At 36.5% G+C, this 19,165-nt stretch overlaps 2 protein-coding genes across 8 annotated transcripts in view; both read right to left on the minus strand.

Moving 5' to 3' along the window:
- Positions 1-58: 58 nt before the first annotated feature.
- On the minus strand, positions 59-3,525 carry LOC135075139 (ionotropic receptor 21a). The gene is made up of 8 exons (XM_063969490.1): positions 2,797-3,525; positions 2,525-2,721; positions 2,318-2,449; positions 2,030-2,191; positions 1,565-1,947; positions 1,286-1,481; positions 969-1,167; positions 59-685 (listed from the first exon to the last, which is right to left on the minus strand). The coding sequence occupies exons 1-8, from the start codon at positions 3,523-3,525 to the stop codon at positions 143-145; spliced, it is 2,541 nt and encodes an 846-aa protein (XP_063825560.1). The 3' UTR covers positions 59-142.
- A 288-nt stretch (positions 3,526-3,813) lies between these two features.
- LOC135085521 (mucin-2) overlaps positions 3,814-19,165 on the minus strand; it is a 133,286-nt gene continuing 117,934 nt past the window's right edge. The window contains exons 5-17 of one of the 7 annotated variants that reach the window (XM_063980473.1): positions 16,314-19,139; positions 15,831-15,982; positions 11,582-11,688; positions 11,324-11,370; positions 11,040-11,219; positions 8,596-10,563; positions 7,762-7,851; positions 7,363-7,556; positions 6,519-6,744; positions 5,912-6,204; positions 5,692-5,836; positions 5,400-5,598; positions 3,814-5,251 (exon numbers count right to left, since the gene is read on the minus strand). In XM_063980473.1, coding sequence (XP_063836543.1) covers positions 5,093-5,251; positions 5,400-5,598; positions 5,692-5,836; positions 5,912-6,204; positions 6,519-6,744; positions 7,363-7,556; positions 7,762-7,851; positions 8,596-10,563; positions 11,040-11,219; positions 11,324-11,370; positions 11,582-11,688; positions 15,831-15,982; positions 16,314-19,139 — 6,586 coding nt within the window. In that variant the 3' untranslated portion in view covers positions 3,814-5,092. Of the gene's footprint in view, positions 5,252-5,399; positions 5,599-5,691; positions 5,837-5,911; positions 6,205-6,518; positions 6,745-7,037; positions 7,264-7,362; positions 7,557-7,761; positions 7,852-8,595; positions 10,564-11,039; positions 11,220-11,323; positions 11,371-11,581; positions 11,731-15,830; positions 15,983-16,313; positions 19,140-19,165 lie in introns of all 7 variants that reach the window. The other 6 variants (XM_063980334.1, XM_063980402.1, XM_063980730.1 and 3 more) reach the window with 6 other exon arrangements.

Raw genomic sequence — 19,165 nt, forward strand, 5'->3', positions numbered from 1 at the left:
AGAGAGGAAAATAAAAGAAATGCAATTATTATAATATTTCATTGTAATTTGTGGTGGCTATAATATAGGCACAATAAACTATATTATTAAAATTTGCATAAGTTGCATACTTGTAAATATCTAAAATTGTACTTGGTGTAATCTAATTAAGATGGTCTCCAAATGCTCCATTCGATGCCGTTGGCTCTCTCTTCCCTTCAGCCGCTTCCTCTATGTCACCTGTCACAATTCTTCGTCTCCTCAGATCCTTTTCAAATATCTCCTGCACTTCTCTATCCAAATCCACCGAACTAGATCGTCTGGAATCCCATGTTGCTGCATCCAAAGTCTCATGCACCACAATATTTTCTTCAGTCACGTTTATAACTTGACCTTCAAGTGTATCTCTTGAACAAGCACTTGAACATTTAGTATCAAAATTGAGTCTACTCTCAGTACAATCTGAGATGACTTTAATTTCGCTCTCTAAATCAGGAGTGGTTATTAGTTCTTCTTTAGAATTGGCGCTGGAAGGTTTCTTTCTTCCAATACGACATCGTCTTGTGATGCCTCCCATCCATTCAGAGACGAGTGCTGAAGCGCCCATGAGGAATCCAGCAGCAAGCAGAAGAAACATGCCTTGGGTGTCCTCTAAAGTCAGACCTTTTTCTTCAGCGGAAGTTATTTTGAGCGATCCTAATCCAGCCTGTAATGAAAAATGTTTTCATGGTTCTAATACTATCAATCTTGTAATAATAGACCTTTACTAATTCGGTATAAAAACCAAGAAGTAATTTCAATGTCAGAGACAAACGATACTTTGAAGATTTTGGTAATTTAAGCATGCAGTAAAAATAAGTATTGCTTTACCCGAACAATGTGAATGTGTAGTGTAGTACATTCTTAGAATGTAACATTCTACGCAAAATCAGTTATTTTTTTTCCCTTCTATCTCTGGATATTGATTAGACCACAGAATAACTACTTACTGATAATAGCTTTCCCGTAGCACTGCGCTGCATTTCCCATCGAACCTCATCAACAATTTTGTCAACAATACCACTCTGAAACATCCTTCGTAAATCTCCACTCAGTTTTGCAGAATACAAGGAATTGGTGGGAAAGCCCATTGACACCCCGAATGGTACGAAGCATTCATTAGAAATGTGGAGCATGGCGCGTTTTGACCTTAATGAAAAAAATACTTTTTTTTTCTTCTCATATTAATTTTATTATAGCTACACGGGTGGTTACAGGTAAAGACACAACTACCAATACTACTACCGTTCAGTTTTCTAATACTCACTTTGTTGCAGTAAAGTTTGACTGAACAATGTATTCTAATTCAGCCTGAGACCCCAAAAAGGCATACGGCCAAAAGAACGCCTTAGTCGTATTTCTGATTCCCGACTCTACATTCGGAACTAATTCCAATTTCTTGAAAAGTTTGTTGGTTTTTGCATCTGATGAGTTGAAGAACCATCTTTCCCAACCTCCTCGATCTTGAAAAAGAATTTGAAAAATGTAGGTATCTATTTGTATATTGTTATACATTACCATTAAATAATTATTATTTATCTCATACCTAATGTCCCGACGCGGTAAAACCCCGCAATCAACTGCTCAATAGTGTCCACAGTTTCAGGGAAAACGGGTAACGTGACAAATGCAATGATCGAACCAGTATAGCAACTGGTTATTATTATAGTGAATATCCAATACCAACCGATCAAAAGTCGAGTGGTAATCTTAGTAGTCTTGCTCCAAGAGTTCTTCCCAACAAACGTGAAACAATTGGTGAACGTTCCGAAGACGTACCAAAACATGTTTTCTATTTCACCACTGTTGTGTAAAAGATGTCGAAGAGTATGTTTGTCGGAGAATGCTAAAGGCAAAATGCCGATTAAATAGGTGAATGTAAGAGCAACCCAGACATGCCAATGGAATGGCCCTAAAATTGCCCGATATCTGTGAAATTAAGGTTTAATTAATATCGATCCTAACCAAAATATTAGCAATATTATTGACTACTCATATTATAATACTGTACCGGGGTAAAGCAGTAGACATGAGAGTAATAAACACGGCGCAATCTTGAGAATGGGAAAAAGACATATCCATGGATTTGGTTCGATCGACTGTCAGATACATTCCCGCTACTCCAATGTCAGCTCTACCCATAGCAATTTCTTTGGTGACTGCATCTCCGGACCTGGTAGCAAAAATATTTTTATTCAAACCTAATAACAAGGCAGTCTGTATCGCATCTTCAGTTAAATATCTGACACTTAAGGAAACTAGTTCAGAAATCTGACAGTTTAACTTCTCAAAATATTACCCCAGATGAGGTTCCTGAGGTTCCAAGATTTCAATCGAAAAGTTATTCCTTTCTGCTAGCAAGTGAAGTAACCTCATTTCGATTCCGTCCCAAATCACACGGGGATTCCCACCGTCGAGATCAGTTTTTATTCTGAAATAAGGGATACAGTTTTTGGAGTCATTAAAGCTACTACTGAAACTTTTATGTGAGTCATTTTAAACTTACTTCCGAAAAACAAAAGGTGGTTGATTAGAAGCGGCAACTATAAACCTGTGCCCTGCATATCCTTCTGTCATTTTCGGTGGAAATAAATTAACGTCTCTTGAATACTTTCCATGTGTCCAAGAGCTTAAAACTTTAGGCTGGCTAGCACCTAGTCCATCTGTATACAGTTTGTGTGTATACAGAATGTATGGTGCTTCCTAAGAGCAGAAGAACTGGATTTAGTATCACTTCTAATTACCTATTGTATTATTTTGAGGTCAGTATATACTTACCAGTGAATTATCATCGTCGTCTTTAAAGCTTTGACCAATGACAAGTAAATTAATAAACACCCTAGAATAGGAACTTGCTAAAAATTCTTGTACTGCCCACTGCGACGACCGAGCCACAACAACAACTTTGCTTTCAGACTGTTTCCCTAAAACTTTTGCACTGCTTTTTACTTCAGTCAAAAATACTATGAAATGAAGACACTGCTTAACTGGTATTAGTAGTTCAGGTTCTTTTAATTTGTTATTGTCGTCAATGTATCCATGAACATAAGATACTGGAAAATCTTTAAGTAAATTTTGAAACAAGTAACTTTCTCGTGTTTTTATTTGGCTATCGTAAAGAATTACAGGAATGCAATCGTTCAAGTATCTTAGCGTAATATTATGAATAAGTTTAATCAAGGAGGGTGTTTGATCAAATGCTGAGCTTTTGTTTAAGAAACGCTCATTCCATAGCTCCTCTCTGGTTTTTGGATGACCATGGAATATTGGGTCCACCGCTCTTTTAGTTTTTACTTCTTGCGTTTCGTTTTTGTTTTCATTGAAATGTCTCCACTTTATGTTATTTGCAACTTTTCCCTTTTCCAACTCAGGTTCATTTACAGATCTTTTGGCAATATTTGAATAACTGTTTAAGGCTGCCTGAGATGGATAGTATTCAACATCTTCACACAATACGAAGGAAACAAAAATAAAAATGTTTGCGATCAAACATTTTAAACGTGTCATGTTGTGACACGATCGGTCCCTAATGTTCTGACTTGATGAAGATAAGCTTTTTATGTAAGCTTTTGCTAACCTTGGTGAACGAAATGCCAGAGCAGGTGTTATGATTGAAATTGAATTTTTGATGACAACTGCACACCAAACCTAGTCATGGTCGACGGTCAAGACTCACGTGAAGGTCTATTGCTGGGTTTTGCTATTAATATTAAATTTCATTATCATCACCTTGAACTAGAACTAGCTACCAAAATTACTTTATTATTCCATTATGGGTAAATAAAAAATGACAAGTTCGTTTACAGCATTTTATTTATCAGCACTGGTCACAATTTTTCAACCATTGTACATAAATAGAGATTCCTTTAGAATTATACAAAAGTTCAGTTGAGACTCATCGCCGAAGGTCTTACCAATAGTCACGTCCGAGTAAAAATAAAATAAAAAATGTCTAATCACGAAACATTACAAAAGTGAAACTACCAATTTTAAATACTATTCTAATATTTACAATAATAGGACTTATAAATAGTGAATGTCTAGATTAATTTTAAATAGAGTTGTAGCAAGCGCTTCCAATAACTTTAGTAGCTATAGCGTACTAAAGATTTAAGCTAAAGAGTAATTAACTAAGTAGTAAATTCACTTGCTGAGTCATCAATAACATTATCAAGAGAAAGTATTTATGACTCAAATAAAGGATTAAATTGCATTATTAAACTGTATACCAAAAAGTCACGTAGACATGTGCTACATCAACCTTGATGCTTCAACAGACGTCTACATAACTATACGAATATTTTAGCTTGGTATAGATTCAAAAAATATGTATTGAATTATTTGAAAAATCACATGAGATTACTTTATTGGTATCATTGTTTTTAAAGAACAATGTAAACTTTATCTAATATCTATAAACTAAAATTAACTAATACATATTTACAAATTAAAAAAAGGCAGTGTCAACCGCGAAGCTGGCAAGATTACAAGAAAATAATTTCTAAAATTCAATATGGCTCTTGTTTAAAACATTATCGATAATGGTAATCTGATTTAAGTACATTGTGTTAAATTTTAATACTATTGCAAGTGCTGAAAAATTAGACAATAAAGTATCACTTCACGATATTAAACATTAAACTTAACTAAATGTGTATCAGATCAGAGTATTTCATAGGGATGTAGTTAAATAGGTAGGTATTAACCAAACACAAAATAGGAAATCATAAAACGCAAAAACATTGCACAAAATTCCTTAAAATAAAACCATGCATGTATAAAATTAAAAATATTGACACATTCTTCACTCAAGACGATTGAAAACACTTAATATCACAGTTTCCAATACAATCACGTGGCGGACGACTTAGCACGAGACAGAGTTATACCAATTTACAATGAGACTGTCAAGAATGTCAAAGCTTGCTTTGTGACCATCATTATCTAAATGGCACTCTTTAGTTGGTGACAAAACAATTCTACTGTGAATTAGTTTACGTTGATCCATTGTATTCTAATCAGTTTTAGGATCATCATTTGCACAATTTGTATTTGTTATTGTCTATGGGTAAGCTTATTCGCCGATGTCGTTGTCGATGCGTGAAGACCTGATGCCAGTCTTACCCGTCCATGGGTACACTTCGGGGCAGGGCTGACACGTTCTCATGTACCTTACCCCAGATTTGTGCCATAGATTGCACACTTTAGGGTTGTTGCATTTCTTTGGCCGGTCCTGAAAACAAAGGAATAGTATTAATACTAATTTCATCGCATACTCATAGATGACTGTCGAAAAAACATTCTACCTCAAAGGCTTTACTTGTTTAATCAATTTTGAATCTACACTCAATTGAAATAGAAGATAGAAATCATAGATTTACCTGGTAATTACACTGGAACGGCTGGAAGTTGTTGATCCTGGAGATAGGTGTAGGATCTCTAACCCACTGCAGGGCTTGCCAGTTGGTGACAATCCAAACGTCCTGCATTCTATTGATGAAGTCCAAGAACATGATAAAGCCCTCTTTGTGGTGTGGCTGGACGAACCACGCAGCGTGGTAGTACAAACCGAATGGGGCTCTGAAAAGGACAATGATTTCAAGATTAGGAAACATTTCTTTCGTCTTATTTTGTCACATTATATTAGTATGCTTTAAAATTCACTTAAGTTACCTATTGGTAGTGTAATGTCTGTCAAAGTTCTTCAGTATCATCTTGTATACGCCTTCAGCATCAGGTGGGTTAGCGCAAGCGTCGCCCATGGAACAACGACCTCCATTCAGATCTTGCCACATCACCATAGGCACTTCCCAAACTCCTGTAACACAATTAAGTGTGAGATGGCAACACATGAGCAATATCTTATTCATTCTTCTTCAAGTAATTTTCTTACCTGGATAAGACTTAGTCGGACATGGAGGAATCATACAATCATGGAAAAGTTTGTAGTCGAGCGTGTAAGGCCAGCTCGGGGGTCTATTCTCATAAACCGGCAGCGACGAGTCATAAGTGAAGTTCGAATCGTACAACATCTTGAACATCTTGTTGCCTCCGACTGAGAGGAAAGGTGCCCTCATACCTCTAACGTCCTCTAGTTTCACACCACCATATGCAGCGAGAATCTCTCTTTGACCACCCACTTCTCTGTTCCATTTCTTTTGGGAGAACTGTTCTCCAAAACTATGGCTGAAAATGTATTTCTTTCATCAGTATCTACCATCACAATAATTATAGAATTAGTATTAAAACTGTGTCGTTAGTAAGAAGTTTAAAAAATCAATAAGAAGAACGTATCAATAATGTTAATTTAACCCCAAAGCTTTTAGGAAATTAAGTAAAAAGTAGATTGAAAAAATAGTAAACTTATCTCTTTTACGCAAAGAGTACAAAGAAAAAAGAATATAAAGTCGTCAAATTGTCATAAATTCAGTCAAAACTCATATTTTGTGCATCGTTAAAACGTGTGTGCAGTAATGTTTTATCCCAGTGTTGAAACTTACGAAACTGTGTGTGAGGCCATCTCGTGTCCAGCGGAGTACAGATTCTGGACCTGACTGTAGTCAGTCCATTCGTGCGACACATAGAACGTCGCCGAGATGGGACAACCGTTAGGGTTCACGCGGCGTTTCTCAAAGAGATCCGCGTACAGGCCCTTGTTCAAGTCGTTTACCGAGTCATCGAATGTCAGAAGAACGATTTGCGGTACCGTCTCCACGGGTAAGTCACCTGTTTTGTTGCGGGATGTTGATAGTGATTGTGCGTTTGGTTTTTGGGCGTGTTCAAGTCGTGCCAGGAAAAAGGAAGAAAGAGAAAAGGTAGGATATGAGAAGAAGCAAGGAAGAGAAAAGAGATAAAATAAAAACATTAGTATTTTCTTGAAAGTACAGATCCATAGATTATACCTGTAAATCGGAAATAGATGGCCAAGAATGTTAAAGGCTACCAAATTAATAAGGTCTACCGATAGAAATAGAGGTCGTAATCCAGAAAGCAGATGTTCTGGTTATTCTTCAACTTACGATACTGTGTGTGACGCGAATTCGTGGCCATCTGCATATAAGTTTTGGACTTGACTATAGTCTGTCCATTCGTGGGAAACGTAAAAAGTGCCGGCAATTGGACAGCCGTTGGGATTGATTCGTCCACGTTCGAAGAGCTCCTCGTAGTACATTTTATTTAAATCGTTGACAGCATCGTCGAACGTTATTAGTACCATTTGTGGAACGTCGCTGACGGGCAAATTTCCTACGTCACAAATACTTTTAGAACGAGAATATACAGCTTTATGAAATGACAATTTCACCAGAATTCAGATGTTTTTCGCCTGTTGTTTATCGAACTTACCGGGAATATCTTTTCCTCCGCAGTAACAGTCCGGTAATAAGCAAACGTCTTTTCTGCACTTCGCTGCTGTCTTGTCAGGTGTCGGCTGGGGATAGACCGGGGCTGGTCTACTCGGCGGGTGAGCGTAGATGTCCACAAACTCAGTGCTCTTGGATACTATAGCCGTGGATGGCTTTAAAGTAGGGCGGCTACGGCTGTTCAAAAGAAAGTTCAAATTATTTTAAATATTTTTCACCCTATGTTTTAAGTGTTGTCATGAATGATGAATGATAAAACTAAAAGCAAAATACTATCACAAAATTATCTTTGAGTTCAAATATGTCACTATCAGCAATGTAATTAAGTGAATGTGTAAGAGTGAATTCGAGTAATGGGTGTAATTTCTGATCAATTTCTAACGTTGGTGGAGTTCCTCTGTTTGGAATAGGCGCAGGCGCATCCGAAGCAGCTGAATAGTGTGCGTGGCCTCGTCCTCTTGTATTAGTCGGCCTGAAACATAGTTAAATAAAAATGAACCAGTTCATCAAAAACATTACAGTTAGTATGCGTGATTTTAGAGATCAAGCTGCTAGTCCTTTTTCATTTGCCTTTATGATTCTGAAAACGGCATTATTTTGATAAATGAATTATATTATACGTACATTAGTTGTATGAAGCACTTTTATGAAATTGAAAACTTACAATTGTTTGATTTTATAACATTACTATTACATAACAAATTTTACGAAGATATCAGTTTACAACATGCTACATTACATTAGAAAGAAGAGTGTTGAATCAAATATTTTACTACAAATTATGCTGGTGAATACAGTGCACTTAAATGTAAATAATGGATTGCTATGTGGTGCAATAAATAAATAGTATAATGGAAAGACTACATTGAGGAACTTTCAAATATCTAATCGACAGTGGCTAAATAATTCTACATGCTTATTTAAAATTTCAACTTAACTATAAAACATAATTATGTACAAACAGCCAATCGAGTGCAGGAAATGGAAATGGTCACGTCAGGAGTTAACAATTTTCAAACTCAACCGACAAGAAGTCCCCCAATGAGAGTAGAATGTTAAGCGACAGAGTTCAGCTGAAGGTGCCATTAAACGATTCGATGAGGATTCATGCTAGTTACTTCGCGAGGCAGAAAGTAAGGACTTGAGAAGCCTCCACCTTCCATAAATAAATTATGAGATCGATCAGGCTTAGACTACTGGCCGGCGAGCATTGTACCTCTGATATTTGATTTCGTTGCATTTTGGGTTCGCTTGCAGACTGTTGTCTGATGAACAATTGGACGGCGTTTGGTAACTCCTGCGTCCACCTCCAGGGTTTGTCGCGGCCAACTTTATGGCAGGATTGACTCGCGAGGCCCGAGTAGGGAAGGATAAGCTCTTAGTCGAAGATGTCGGTTCAACTCGAGCAGTCGAAGTCGCTTTCGTAGTGCTTGTAGTCGAAGCAATTTCGCTTACAAGTTTGTTAGTTGGTCGGTTCCAATCGATTTCAGGTGGAGATTTAGTACCTTTATTGAATACTTTGGTCGTTACGTCATCGGAACCAATAAAAGAGAAACTATCACGACTAGAAGGTTCAGTTGGAGATTCTTCTAAAAGTTTTTGGAATTTATACGACTTTGGTGGTTCGGGTTTGCTTGGAACAAAGCTGTCAAAAGCGGTCTCATAAAATCGACTACTAAGAACATTACGATATTCATTATTAGTTGAACTTTCGAGCATAGTTGGAGTGGTGGGTGGTTCTGTTATAATAATTGGGGCCGGAGAAGAGGTTGTGGTTGTGGTTGATGTCGATGTCGATGTAAAATCATTTCTAAACGCGGGTTCAGTATAACTATATTCATCATCATTTGAGGATTGGAATTTATTGATACTCGGCTCAGTAATGATTTGAATTCTCTTAACATTATTACGGGAAGGTTTTTCATTTACAAACTTCAACTTTTTCTTTTGGAAACCAATATTTACAGTTTTTTCTTCGGGTTGAGGAGTAGTTCTAGGTGTGGTAATAGAGAATTCATTCAATAATCGGGGTGTAGGTGTACTCACTATGTTATTAAAGAACGCTTTAAGAACATTTTTTACAGTGCTACCAAAAACTTCAGTCGTTTGATCAGGCACAACTTCGTCTAAAACGCGATAAGTATAATAAGATGGTTTTGATCGTGTTTTTTCTGTGCGTCGAGGAGGAATTGTTACACGAGTTGTAGAAGTGGTGGTAGATGTAGATTCCGGAATATAGTTATCTTCATTGTCATAAGTATTTCGTAAATTATTCAAAGCTCTATAAGGCGACACTATTGGCTCGTCCCATGTTTCGTCAGATCTGTCATTTTGACCATCAAAATCTTTTTCAGTTAATGACGGTGTTGGTTGTACATATTCTTGGTTGTTTGCTCGAGAATTTTCAAGAGCAATATCAATCAAGGCTTCGGTATTTATTGAGTTTTCTGTGGAATCAACATTCAGCCCGTTGTTAGTAGTAAATGGGGATGGACGCCGTAAAACCGTTTTGAGGTAATATTTGGTTGATGGTGCTGAAGTTGTAGTTGGCTCAGTAGTTCGCACATTTGGTTTAGCCGTTATACGAACGGTTGGTCGTGTATATAAAGGTACCTCTTCGCTAATTATTTCGGGACTAGAATCTTTTCTAGTTGTGATTGCCTCTGAAGAACTGCGATATTCACTCAAATCTAAAGCGGCACTTGGTTCCTCGATATCTTTGTTGTTTTCGCTTTCATAATAGTATCTGCTAGCCTGTAAACCTCTATTTTTGATGTTTTCAGTAACTTTGGTTCTCCTTCTAGACTTACTGTATTCATCTATGGGTCGGGTTAAGACAGTCAACGTATAAGGATTGTTAGTATTATTTGAGTTTCGCCTAATAGAAAAACCAGTAGTTAATGACACAACTTTTTTATTTTCATTAGAAGAAGGTTTCACCGCATCCACTGATACTTTGTTGTTGTTAGTTACTCGAGAAGATTGTCTAGAAGTCGGAGTCTTTTCAGTCGAAAGTATGGTCTCGCTTAACCTGTGCGTATTGTCAGTCCTTTCAAAAGGTTTTGCAAGGGAAGAAAGGTTTATAACTGACGTAGGAGTTGATTGGATTGACGAATTAGACCCGTCAGCAGGGCTTTGTGAGGGATTAGGTTCTTGGGATTTGGGATTTTCATCTGTAGGTGATCTGTTGAATACAAAGCAAAAAAAACTTTCTAATTCAAGCTCTCTAAATATAAGCTACATACTATATAATTAACAGACGCGTAAGGATATACAGAAATATAAAAAGATTTTGTTTTTTGAACTAAATTATTGAAGCAGAAGAAAGAAAATTAAAATAGAAAACTTGTTTGTGTCTCAGTTCGGAAAATAAAGATACCACAAAAGCCGTCAATTTTATCTATTTTTAAGCGTAATAGATATCGATGATAACTATTTACATGTTAATATTAACAACCTTCAAACCGACAGAAGTACGAATAGTATTAGTCATAGAAACATTAGAGGTTAAAATGTTAAGAAGTGTGTTTAAAGGTTGTTAATAGATGAGATTTTAATGTAAATAATGGTAGATGACACGTGATTGTTAATGAATTTTGATGCAATGATATAAGCTTTGATGATTCTGATGCGTTCAATTTTGGAGATCTTTTGTAGTACCTTGTTGTGGTATATCGAGACGGGGTCATTGCCTCAGTGTAGGGTGCGGTAGTAGAACGTTGCGTGGTAGTGCTTGTGCTAGTCGTAGTAGAAGGAGTGGTGCTTATAGAAGTTGCTTCGTATATAGTCGTCCGCACGCTGCTCGGTATGTGTTCATAGCCCAATTCATTACCATCGCCCCTGGTACGCAAGTTACAGGCTCGTTAGGAATCGCATCGCTATCACTAAGTGTTGTTGTGTTGTCATAAGAAATTTAATTAAAAACAAAATGAAAAGGAACTCACCTTGTAGAATGGCGTATGGGTGATTGGTACTGGTTTTGGTTGCTTATCTGTAAATATTGCACACAATTCATATTAGAACAAATCAAGTCTTTAATATACTTTAAAAATCATTATAATAATACTTTTATTAGCATCTGTTTTGAAGCTTATTCTCATTCAGATTTCTTTTTTCATTAATGCAAAAATATAAAAAAATAAAAAATATTTATTCAGTTTAGACCACAAGTGGAACATTTTCCAAAACAAATAATCCAATACCTGTCCCTGAATAAGAGCATCATCGTAGTCGTCAGCAACAGGCCTCGGCGAGTATGTCTCAACAGGGCGGCGGGCCGGAGGCGGAGTTCCGCGGTACGTCTGCTGGACTGCCGGACGGAGTGACGCCGAGTTATATTGCTGGACGTAGTCTGCCAACACCGGTTAGTGCGTTATGTGCTTACCATAAACCAAGGTCTGGAGAAGTTAGGTGCTAGTGGATGGCCCGAACTTTTTTTTTCAGATGTAAGTAGGTTGGAATAGAGAACCAGATCACCTAGATAATGGTGAAAGAGTAGGTTGTAGTAGTAGAATGGAAATAATAAGTATTTATTTTCCTCCCGAGGTAATGACTAATTTAAACCACTTTCTTTACCGATTTTTAATAGCCATGATAAATTCTGTACCCCCAGTGAAAAGGGATCTAACTCGACTTAAATCAAAATTGACTTTGTAACATAATGTGAATCTCTGAAAAATTAGCTATTTTTGTATCTAATCGGTATGTTTCTACGACGTATAGAAAAGAAAATAATTTTGTGTCAAATGATACAAGTAAGGCTTTGTGAACCAATTTTGAGTTTTCTTTCGTGTATATTGATACATGTCTACTTTTAACAAAGTGTACCGGAGGCTTCTTTCAATTTTTTATTGTGTCAAGAGGTATGACTCGTGTTACTACTTTTGACACGATTGAAGTTGTTTAGATTGAATTTGTGATTAACAATATAAGATGACTCATATTAATATACACAAAAAAAACTATGTATTGTTGATTGGTGAAAAAGAATGTAACTTAATTTATAGCACAAAAAGTAAAAGACAAAAGGTTATTTATTTTGTGTATAATGATTCAATTAGACTAATACCATTAACCACAAAAGTTTCGTACATGTGTAAAATGTTATAAGTTACTTAGATCAAAAACATTTGAAAATCGCAACTAATAATTTGGTTGATTATTTGGTGTAAAATGATATAACTTAGCCCAAACGTCAGATTAAAGGAAAAAATAATGTCGTAGTTTATAAATCAAAGAACTTTAGTTAATAGTTTCAACAAATAATGGTGAACATCTACTAGTAAAACATATAATTGAATTCATAGTGCCTAACGTTGTCAATAAAAGTACTTAATAAGTGCATTATAGAATTTACAAGAGCTCCAACCACCAGAACTCTTTATAAACAAAACTCATCACCTTTGACAACAAATTGAACTCGACGAGTCATGTCGATAACAAAATAAAAATGGCCTGTATAGCATTCCATCAGTGCAAGAGACTCATTGGTAGTAGATGAGGTCTCAACCCAAAGATAACACTTTGGCTCTACACGTCAGTTATATGGCCCTCTTACACATATTATTATGGATCACTTGTGTGGTGGCACAGAACACAACTATCCACACCAAGATCAAAACTCCAAAGCCTGCAACGCCTAGTAAGCATAGCGGCCACTAGTTGTATGAGAACCATTCCATCGACATCACTTGAGAACCTTCTGAATTTTAGATCTTTAGACCTCATCATTCAGGAGGAAGCGCAAGCAGCCGCTCTAAGACTTAAAGGTAAGAACGGCATATAGAAGCAAAACAAGGAGACAGGACATTCCACGATCCTGCACAAAATCCTAATAAAAGAAATACCTCTCACCGAGGCACCCATCGACAGAATTCCCTGTGTTCACATCTTCGACTGGAGATATAATATCCAGCTTACAGCGGAAACGCAAGATTGCTCTGGAATCAATGAAGTTAGGATATACACTGACGGCTCCAAAACCCTAAAAGGTACGGGAGCTGGTGTCTTCTCGAATTACCGAAATATACTAAGAATATCAACAACACTAGATAAACACAATACAATTTTCCAAGCAGAATGCAATCAGAGCAGCACAGGCGGTTGAACCATAGACATACGAGGTCTGAATATAAAAATAATCTCAGATAGTGCAAGCAATACAAAGCAACTTATTATACTACATTATAATACTTATATTGGAATGCCATGACGCGCTCCTAAGTCATTAAATAAATAATAAATAATGATAATTGTATTTGGTCCGGAACAATTATAATGCCGATACCATAAGCACAGGTCAAGACCTGACTGCGCTCCAAAATAGAAAAATAACATCACACAGAATGGAAAGATTGTGAAAGATGCAGGCAAACAAAAGATGCAGTTGTGGATATATTGAAAAATTTCTCCCGCAGCCTCATAAGACTAAACAGGGACAACATCCACAAGGTTCTAAGTGTAATAACAGGTATGTTAAACAAACACCTACACAATATAGCTGTTACAGACAGCCTACTGTGCAGAAGATGCATGGAGACAGAAGAAAAACCGCAGCACGTGCACAAGGAGTGCACAAGCGTAGCAGATCAACAGGCTCAAATTCTCCAATCACCAGGGTCGCTGCAGAAGGCCTGTAGCGACCTAGATAGGCTGCTGCTACATTTGCCAGAATACAGGTTATAAGGTTCTTACAAAAAATTTTTAGTACAAGTATTCAACCTGCATGCAGGTGTGCAAATACATTTTGTCAAGTGGTAAGTCGGAAGGAAGATAAACTACAAATAACGCACAATGGTCTAATCAAAAGGCTAAGTGCAATATTCGATTGCCCTGCAAAGCTAATTACGAAAGTCCTTATGAATGGATGCTATGTATAAAGTATATAATTATTTAAATGGCATTTGTGGCTGGACTTTATCTGTTTAGCTCGCAAGTATAACATGTCTTGTTAATTCATGTCTCTATTGATTTAAGAAGATTCCCGCCTTAGGCAGATTCGATTTTTTCAAGTTATTTATGATTTAAGAAGAGGCTGACAAGGGTGGCTAAATTTCTTGCGCTGCTTCTTCTCAGCACTGGCCCATTTATGTCCCGAAATAAAAGTAGGGTTCAAGTAATACTAGGACGTGTCAAAGAGCTTTTTAAAAGCCTTTTTGTTGAAAACAAATGCATTTTATGACTTTACTTTTATATTATCCTTCTGTAGCCAAAAGGCAATCAATATAGCTTGACATCATCATCTCTGGTCCAGAGTTTGATTCCTAATAGGGTGATTGTAGAAAACAAACTTTTCTCTGTCTCCTGTCTCATTATTTGAAGTGAAACCATTGTTGTTTCTGGTCTTTATTACACAATTGCTTCAGCTATACTTACTTTAAAATATGAGATAATGTATGTGATTTAGGCCGATATTATTCATGGTTTATGGTGTAATAATGAATAAAATAGTAGTTTCAGATCAGAATAAACATTTAAGGAGTAAATAATTAGAATTCAGTCTCAAATTCTAGCCTTATTCCTTTACAATCGCCACTTATATCACTTTACACATAATTATTAGGATACTTAGATCGCTATTTTAGTTAGATCAGTTTACACATTTTTTTTCTCACCACAAAATTGGTGTATATTGATATAAGTAAAAAAATTTGGACGATTTACCCTAAATAACCTGAAATAATGATTCCTCATAGTGTAATTACTTATGTTTGTTTTACAACTTTTTCTAAAATTGAAGAAACAAAAAATTATCAACAGAAATGGCGGAAAATGTATCACTTTACACTTGTTAGCGTGTGGTCAATTCAGTGTGGTGTAAAATGATTTATGTCCCATTACATCACTTTACACGAATGTAAAGTTGTCGTGCATGGTGATATAACTAGGTTTTTATTTAATTACGAAAAAACCACACGCTATATTTCCCAAACTGGCACACTGCCTTATTATATCTAACATTACCTTTCACCTAAAAAATATTTCACCAAGTTATCTCTAATAGCGACGAAGCAGGATTTTTTTTAACTTCAAATGCGATTTCCCAAAAATCACCATTTTCGACTTAACTCCCTTTTCACTGGGAGTACAGAATTAACTTTGACCATAATGTATCCTTATTAAGTAAGGTAAGTGTTGTGATTGTTTGAAAAAATAATCATGGTTACAGGGGTTTAAGTATAAACCAAACGTTAGTATCCATCCCTTAACAATCATGGTAAGATGTAAAGGTAAGATTGAGTTAAAGATTATTTTCACCCTGTCAAGTCTAGTTTGTGATATGAGTAGAATATGGTTCTTTCAGATTTAAGTAAGAAAATATATTACAATATTCAAATAATGTACAAATATAATTACAATAACTGGATAAACTCATTGATGAAATTTAAATATGACGCCAAGATCAGAAATTGTAAGTATTAATTTCAAGATTATGTTGGTATTAGTTCTTACCTGCATCTTTGTATAGTTCACCATCCTCGTCGTACACAGCATAGAAGGGATCGTACTGATCAGGGCTGTAGCTTTGAGATCCGTTGTAAAGCATTTTCGGACGGGGGCTCGCTGAGTAAGAGACAGGAGCAACGCTCTCGGTCGGTTCCAAACTAAAATGTTATTATTCAGTATAAACATTTTAAACATCGTAATACTATTTTACAATGTACACAATGTAGAGTCGCTATTTACAAAGCAGTTTGCTCAAGTCTACTGTCCAGTCCTTAGAGTCCATTATCAGCTCCACATAAATCAGTAATATAGTGCGATAGAGAAATAGTGAAAAAGTTAATCTACAATGACAGAAGAATTTGATAAATATTAGTATCGTAGGTACAGCTACAAAGTGCTACTGTTAAAGTTATAAATTGAGTATTTGATAGAATTATGATTAAATTAGATTAGTAGATCCGTTGTATTTTTCTTCTACTTCAAAATTACCTGTTTGTAGTATCGTCATGTTTAGTCTTTGTATAACGAGTCTCTTGGTTATGGCTGTCTCGAGGAGTTGTATTTTTAATATGTGCTACTATGTTTTGGTGTCGGACTCTTCCTCTAGTCTGTTTGCTGTCGTCGTTCGTCGGGATCGGCTCATTGACAGTAGTCGGCTTAGCTAACCTATGCCTAACTGTATAAGGTCTTAATGTTGTCTGGTTTAGATATTTGGGGGGCTTTAGAGTATAAGGACCGCTTTCTAAATGCGCTGGTTTTCGGATGTGAATCGTACGGTTACGCGGCATATGATGAATTATTTCGTAGTTGGAGACTTCGGGACGCGTCAAAACTGTAGGTGAAGGAGTTCCATAGTTTACGTAAACTGGAATAGGTATCTTTCCATTAACGTTTTTATTATAGTTCTTCATAGGACTTTTTGTCACAACGGAAACGTCATTGTAATTTTTGGTAACACTTTCTGAATTGTGGGAATATTTGACTGGTCTTCTTGGCGACTGCTGTGAGGGCCTGTTATTCACTGGTCGCTTTTCTTGTTGGTCTTCATAACTATCATCGTATTCTTTATAATTTTGAGCCATCGGTGGTCTTTGAGGTTTAACTTCAGAACTGGGCATATATTTTGGTTTCACAAGAGGTTCATAATAATATTCTTCTTCGTCATCTTCATAATAGTAGTCATTCATTTCAGGAGATGGTTTAGGAATGGGCCTTCGTTTTGGAGGTTGCTTAGTCGTTGAAGCAACTGGATCTTTAGCTATATTTGCATAAAAGCTCTGACCCCTTGTGGGCGATACGGTAGGTCTACCAGTTTGTGAGAATAAACTTTCAAGTTTCGGGAGCTCAGACACTGCTTTCGGCCTTGGTGTTGATTTAATAGTGTAATATGATTCTGAAGATGGATTATTGTTCCAGTAGTGTTGCAATGCCGCAAGTTGTTCATTAGCAATAGTTGTCAGAGGTTTGGGAGTTGATTTAAATGCTATGTACGCCTGGTGTGGTTTACCAGAAGAAACTAAATATGGCTTTCCAGTTGACGATACAATATAAGGTTGCGAAGAAATTAATTTTTCTGAGTTTATATAATACTGTTGTTTAGGTGTTGACAAAAGTAATGGAGTGCCCGTAGCCGTTACTACCACGTATGGTCTTTGTGTTACTGTAAATACTTGGTGATTCTCTCCTTTTTGCTTTGACGTATCATAATTAGGTCTAATTGTACTTTCTGCAGGTCTGTTAAAATTAAAATTTATTGGCAATAGTCGCTCATCTTTAAAATTAGGCGGTTTAAGTTTGGGTCTGAAAGCATCTAAAGGTATCCCTGCATTTTGTTGTGGTGCTCTGTAAGTATTCTGATTCAAAGACGATTGCTGTTCTTGTCCACGGTGTTTAGAAGTTGGAATTGGAGTCCATTGTTCAAAGGTTTGTTTGGTCGATGATGGTGAATGCAGATTTTCATTTGGTCTCCCTGTAATTTCCCCATCGATTGATCCACTGAATGGCCGCGGAGTACTCATACCTTTATAGTTAAGTGTTGAACTACGATGACCGGAGCTTGAACTGGCTGTTGTTATTTCGACAGGGTGGGCTATAGTTTTTATTGCAGCGTTTTGTGCCTTTATCGGTTTTTGAGTTGTTACTCTGTACTGGCCGCCACTTAGTTTTGATAAAAAAGCGTCAAAATCAAAATTAGGGTTCGCAAAAGGGTTTTCTATGTCCGCGAATTTATGACTTGGATGTGTAAATTCATAGGGAGGTTCGGGAAAATCGTGTTTAAAATCGTCATTGTCGTCTTTCTCCGACGATGCGTTTTCATCTGATTCATCTTCTTCCGATTCACTTTCATCCTCATATTCCTCATCATTATTTGGACGTTTACTATTTTGATTAACATTCGCGTTTGAAATTGGTCGACCTCGTACTTGTGATTGCTCGTTATTTTCAATTGGTCTATATTTGGTTCGTGTTCCTTGTGTGGTAGACAAGAGAACTGGTTTACCAGTAATTACAGTACTTGGCAGTATTGATGAGTCGGGAAACACGACTTGTTGATTAGGTTTGCTTGAAATAGGTGTATACTGTGATACAAACTGATTGTTTCTCTGATCATTATTTTGTTTTGGAGCATTATTGAAAAATCCTCCCGCCAAAGACGCAAATAGATTTTCGTTATTTTTCAATGAAGAAATCGGTGGACTTTTTGTGATTATTTGTGTGGCTACATTTCCAGAACTTTGTGCCAGTTTTTGATTTGTAGGATCCGGCAAACTGGGTTTGAAAGCTATTTGTGACTGTGGATTACTATCAATTTGATAAATCTGATAGGAGTTAGGCGATGAACCGAAGTTGTTACTTGAAGAGTATTGATTTGGACTTGGGTCATGGGCATTGTTGAGTCCGTTATAGTTTGCTTGAAGTCGCGTATTTTGTGGACTATAATTTAATTGTCTTAAATCAACTAGTTTTATAGTTTTTGGCACGCCCCAATTTTTTCCTGGACTCTTGTAACCATTTTTTAAATAATATCGAACTTGACGTTTTCCACGTTCACTATCATCTTGACCACGCTCATCACCATAACTGGGAACTGCCTCTGCATCATATTCGAAATATTCAATTTCTTCGTCTTTGCTACTTCTTTCCGAAATGTTATCTACGTTAGTGGAATTCTTGTCTCCTACACCTAAGTCTTGAGCCTCTGTGTCTCGTTTCCTACGCAAAACGGGTTTTTCAATTACGTCTGATGCAATTTCATTAGTGATAATGTCTAGCTGTCTGTCATGAATAGGGTCAGTCATGTTGTCACTTTTTCCACTGAAATAACAATAAAGTCAATTAAT

The sequence above is a fragment of the Ostrinia nubilalis genome, chromosome 1 (assembly GCF_963855985.1).
Source record: "Ostrinia nubilalis chromosome 1, ilOstNubi1.1, whole genome shotgun sequence".
NCBI lineage: Eukaryota > Metazoa > Arthropoda > Insecta > Lepidoptera > Crambidae > Ostrinia > Ostrinia nubilalis.

Bases quoted from the DNA above. Each gene is read 5' to 3' on its own strand.
- LOC135075139 (XM_063969490.1), bottom strand. From the start codon at position 3,525: ATGACACGTTTAAAATGTTTGATCGCAAACATTTTTATTTTTGTTTCC. The intron at 2,192-2,317 runs GTAATATTTTGA...TTTTGCTACCAG, and splicing joins CCTCAGGAACCTCATCTGGG to GTCCGGAGATGCAGTCACCA. The intron at 686-968 runs GTAAGTAGTTAT...TTTTCATTACAG, and splicing joins CTACGGGAAAGCTATTATCA to GCTGGATTAGGATCGCTCAA.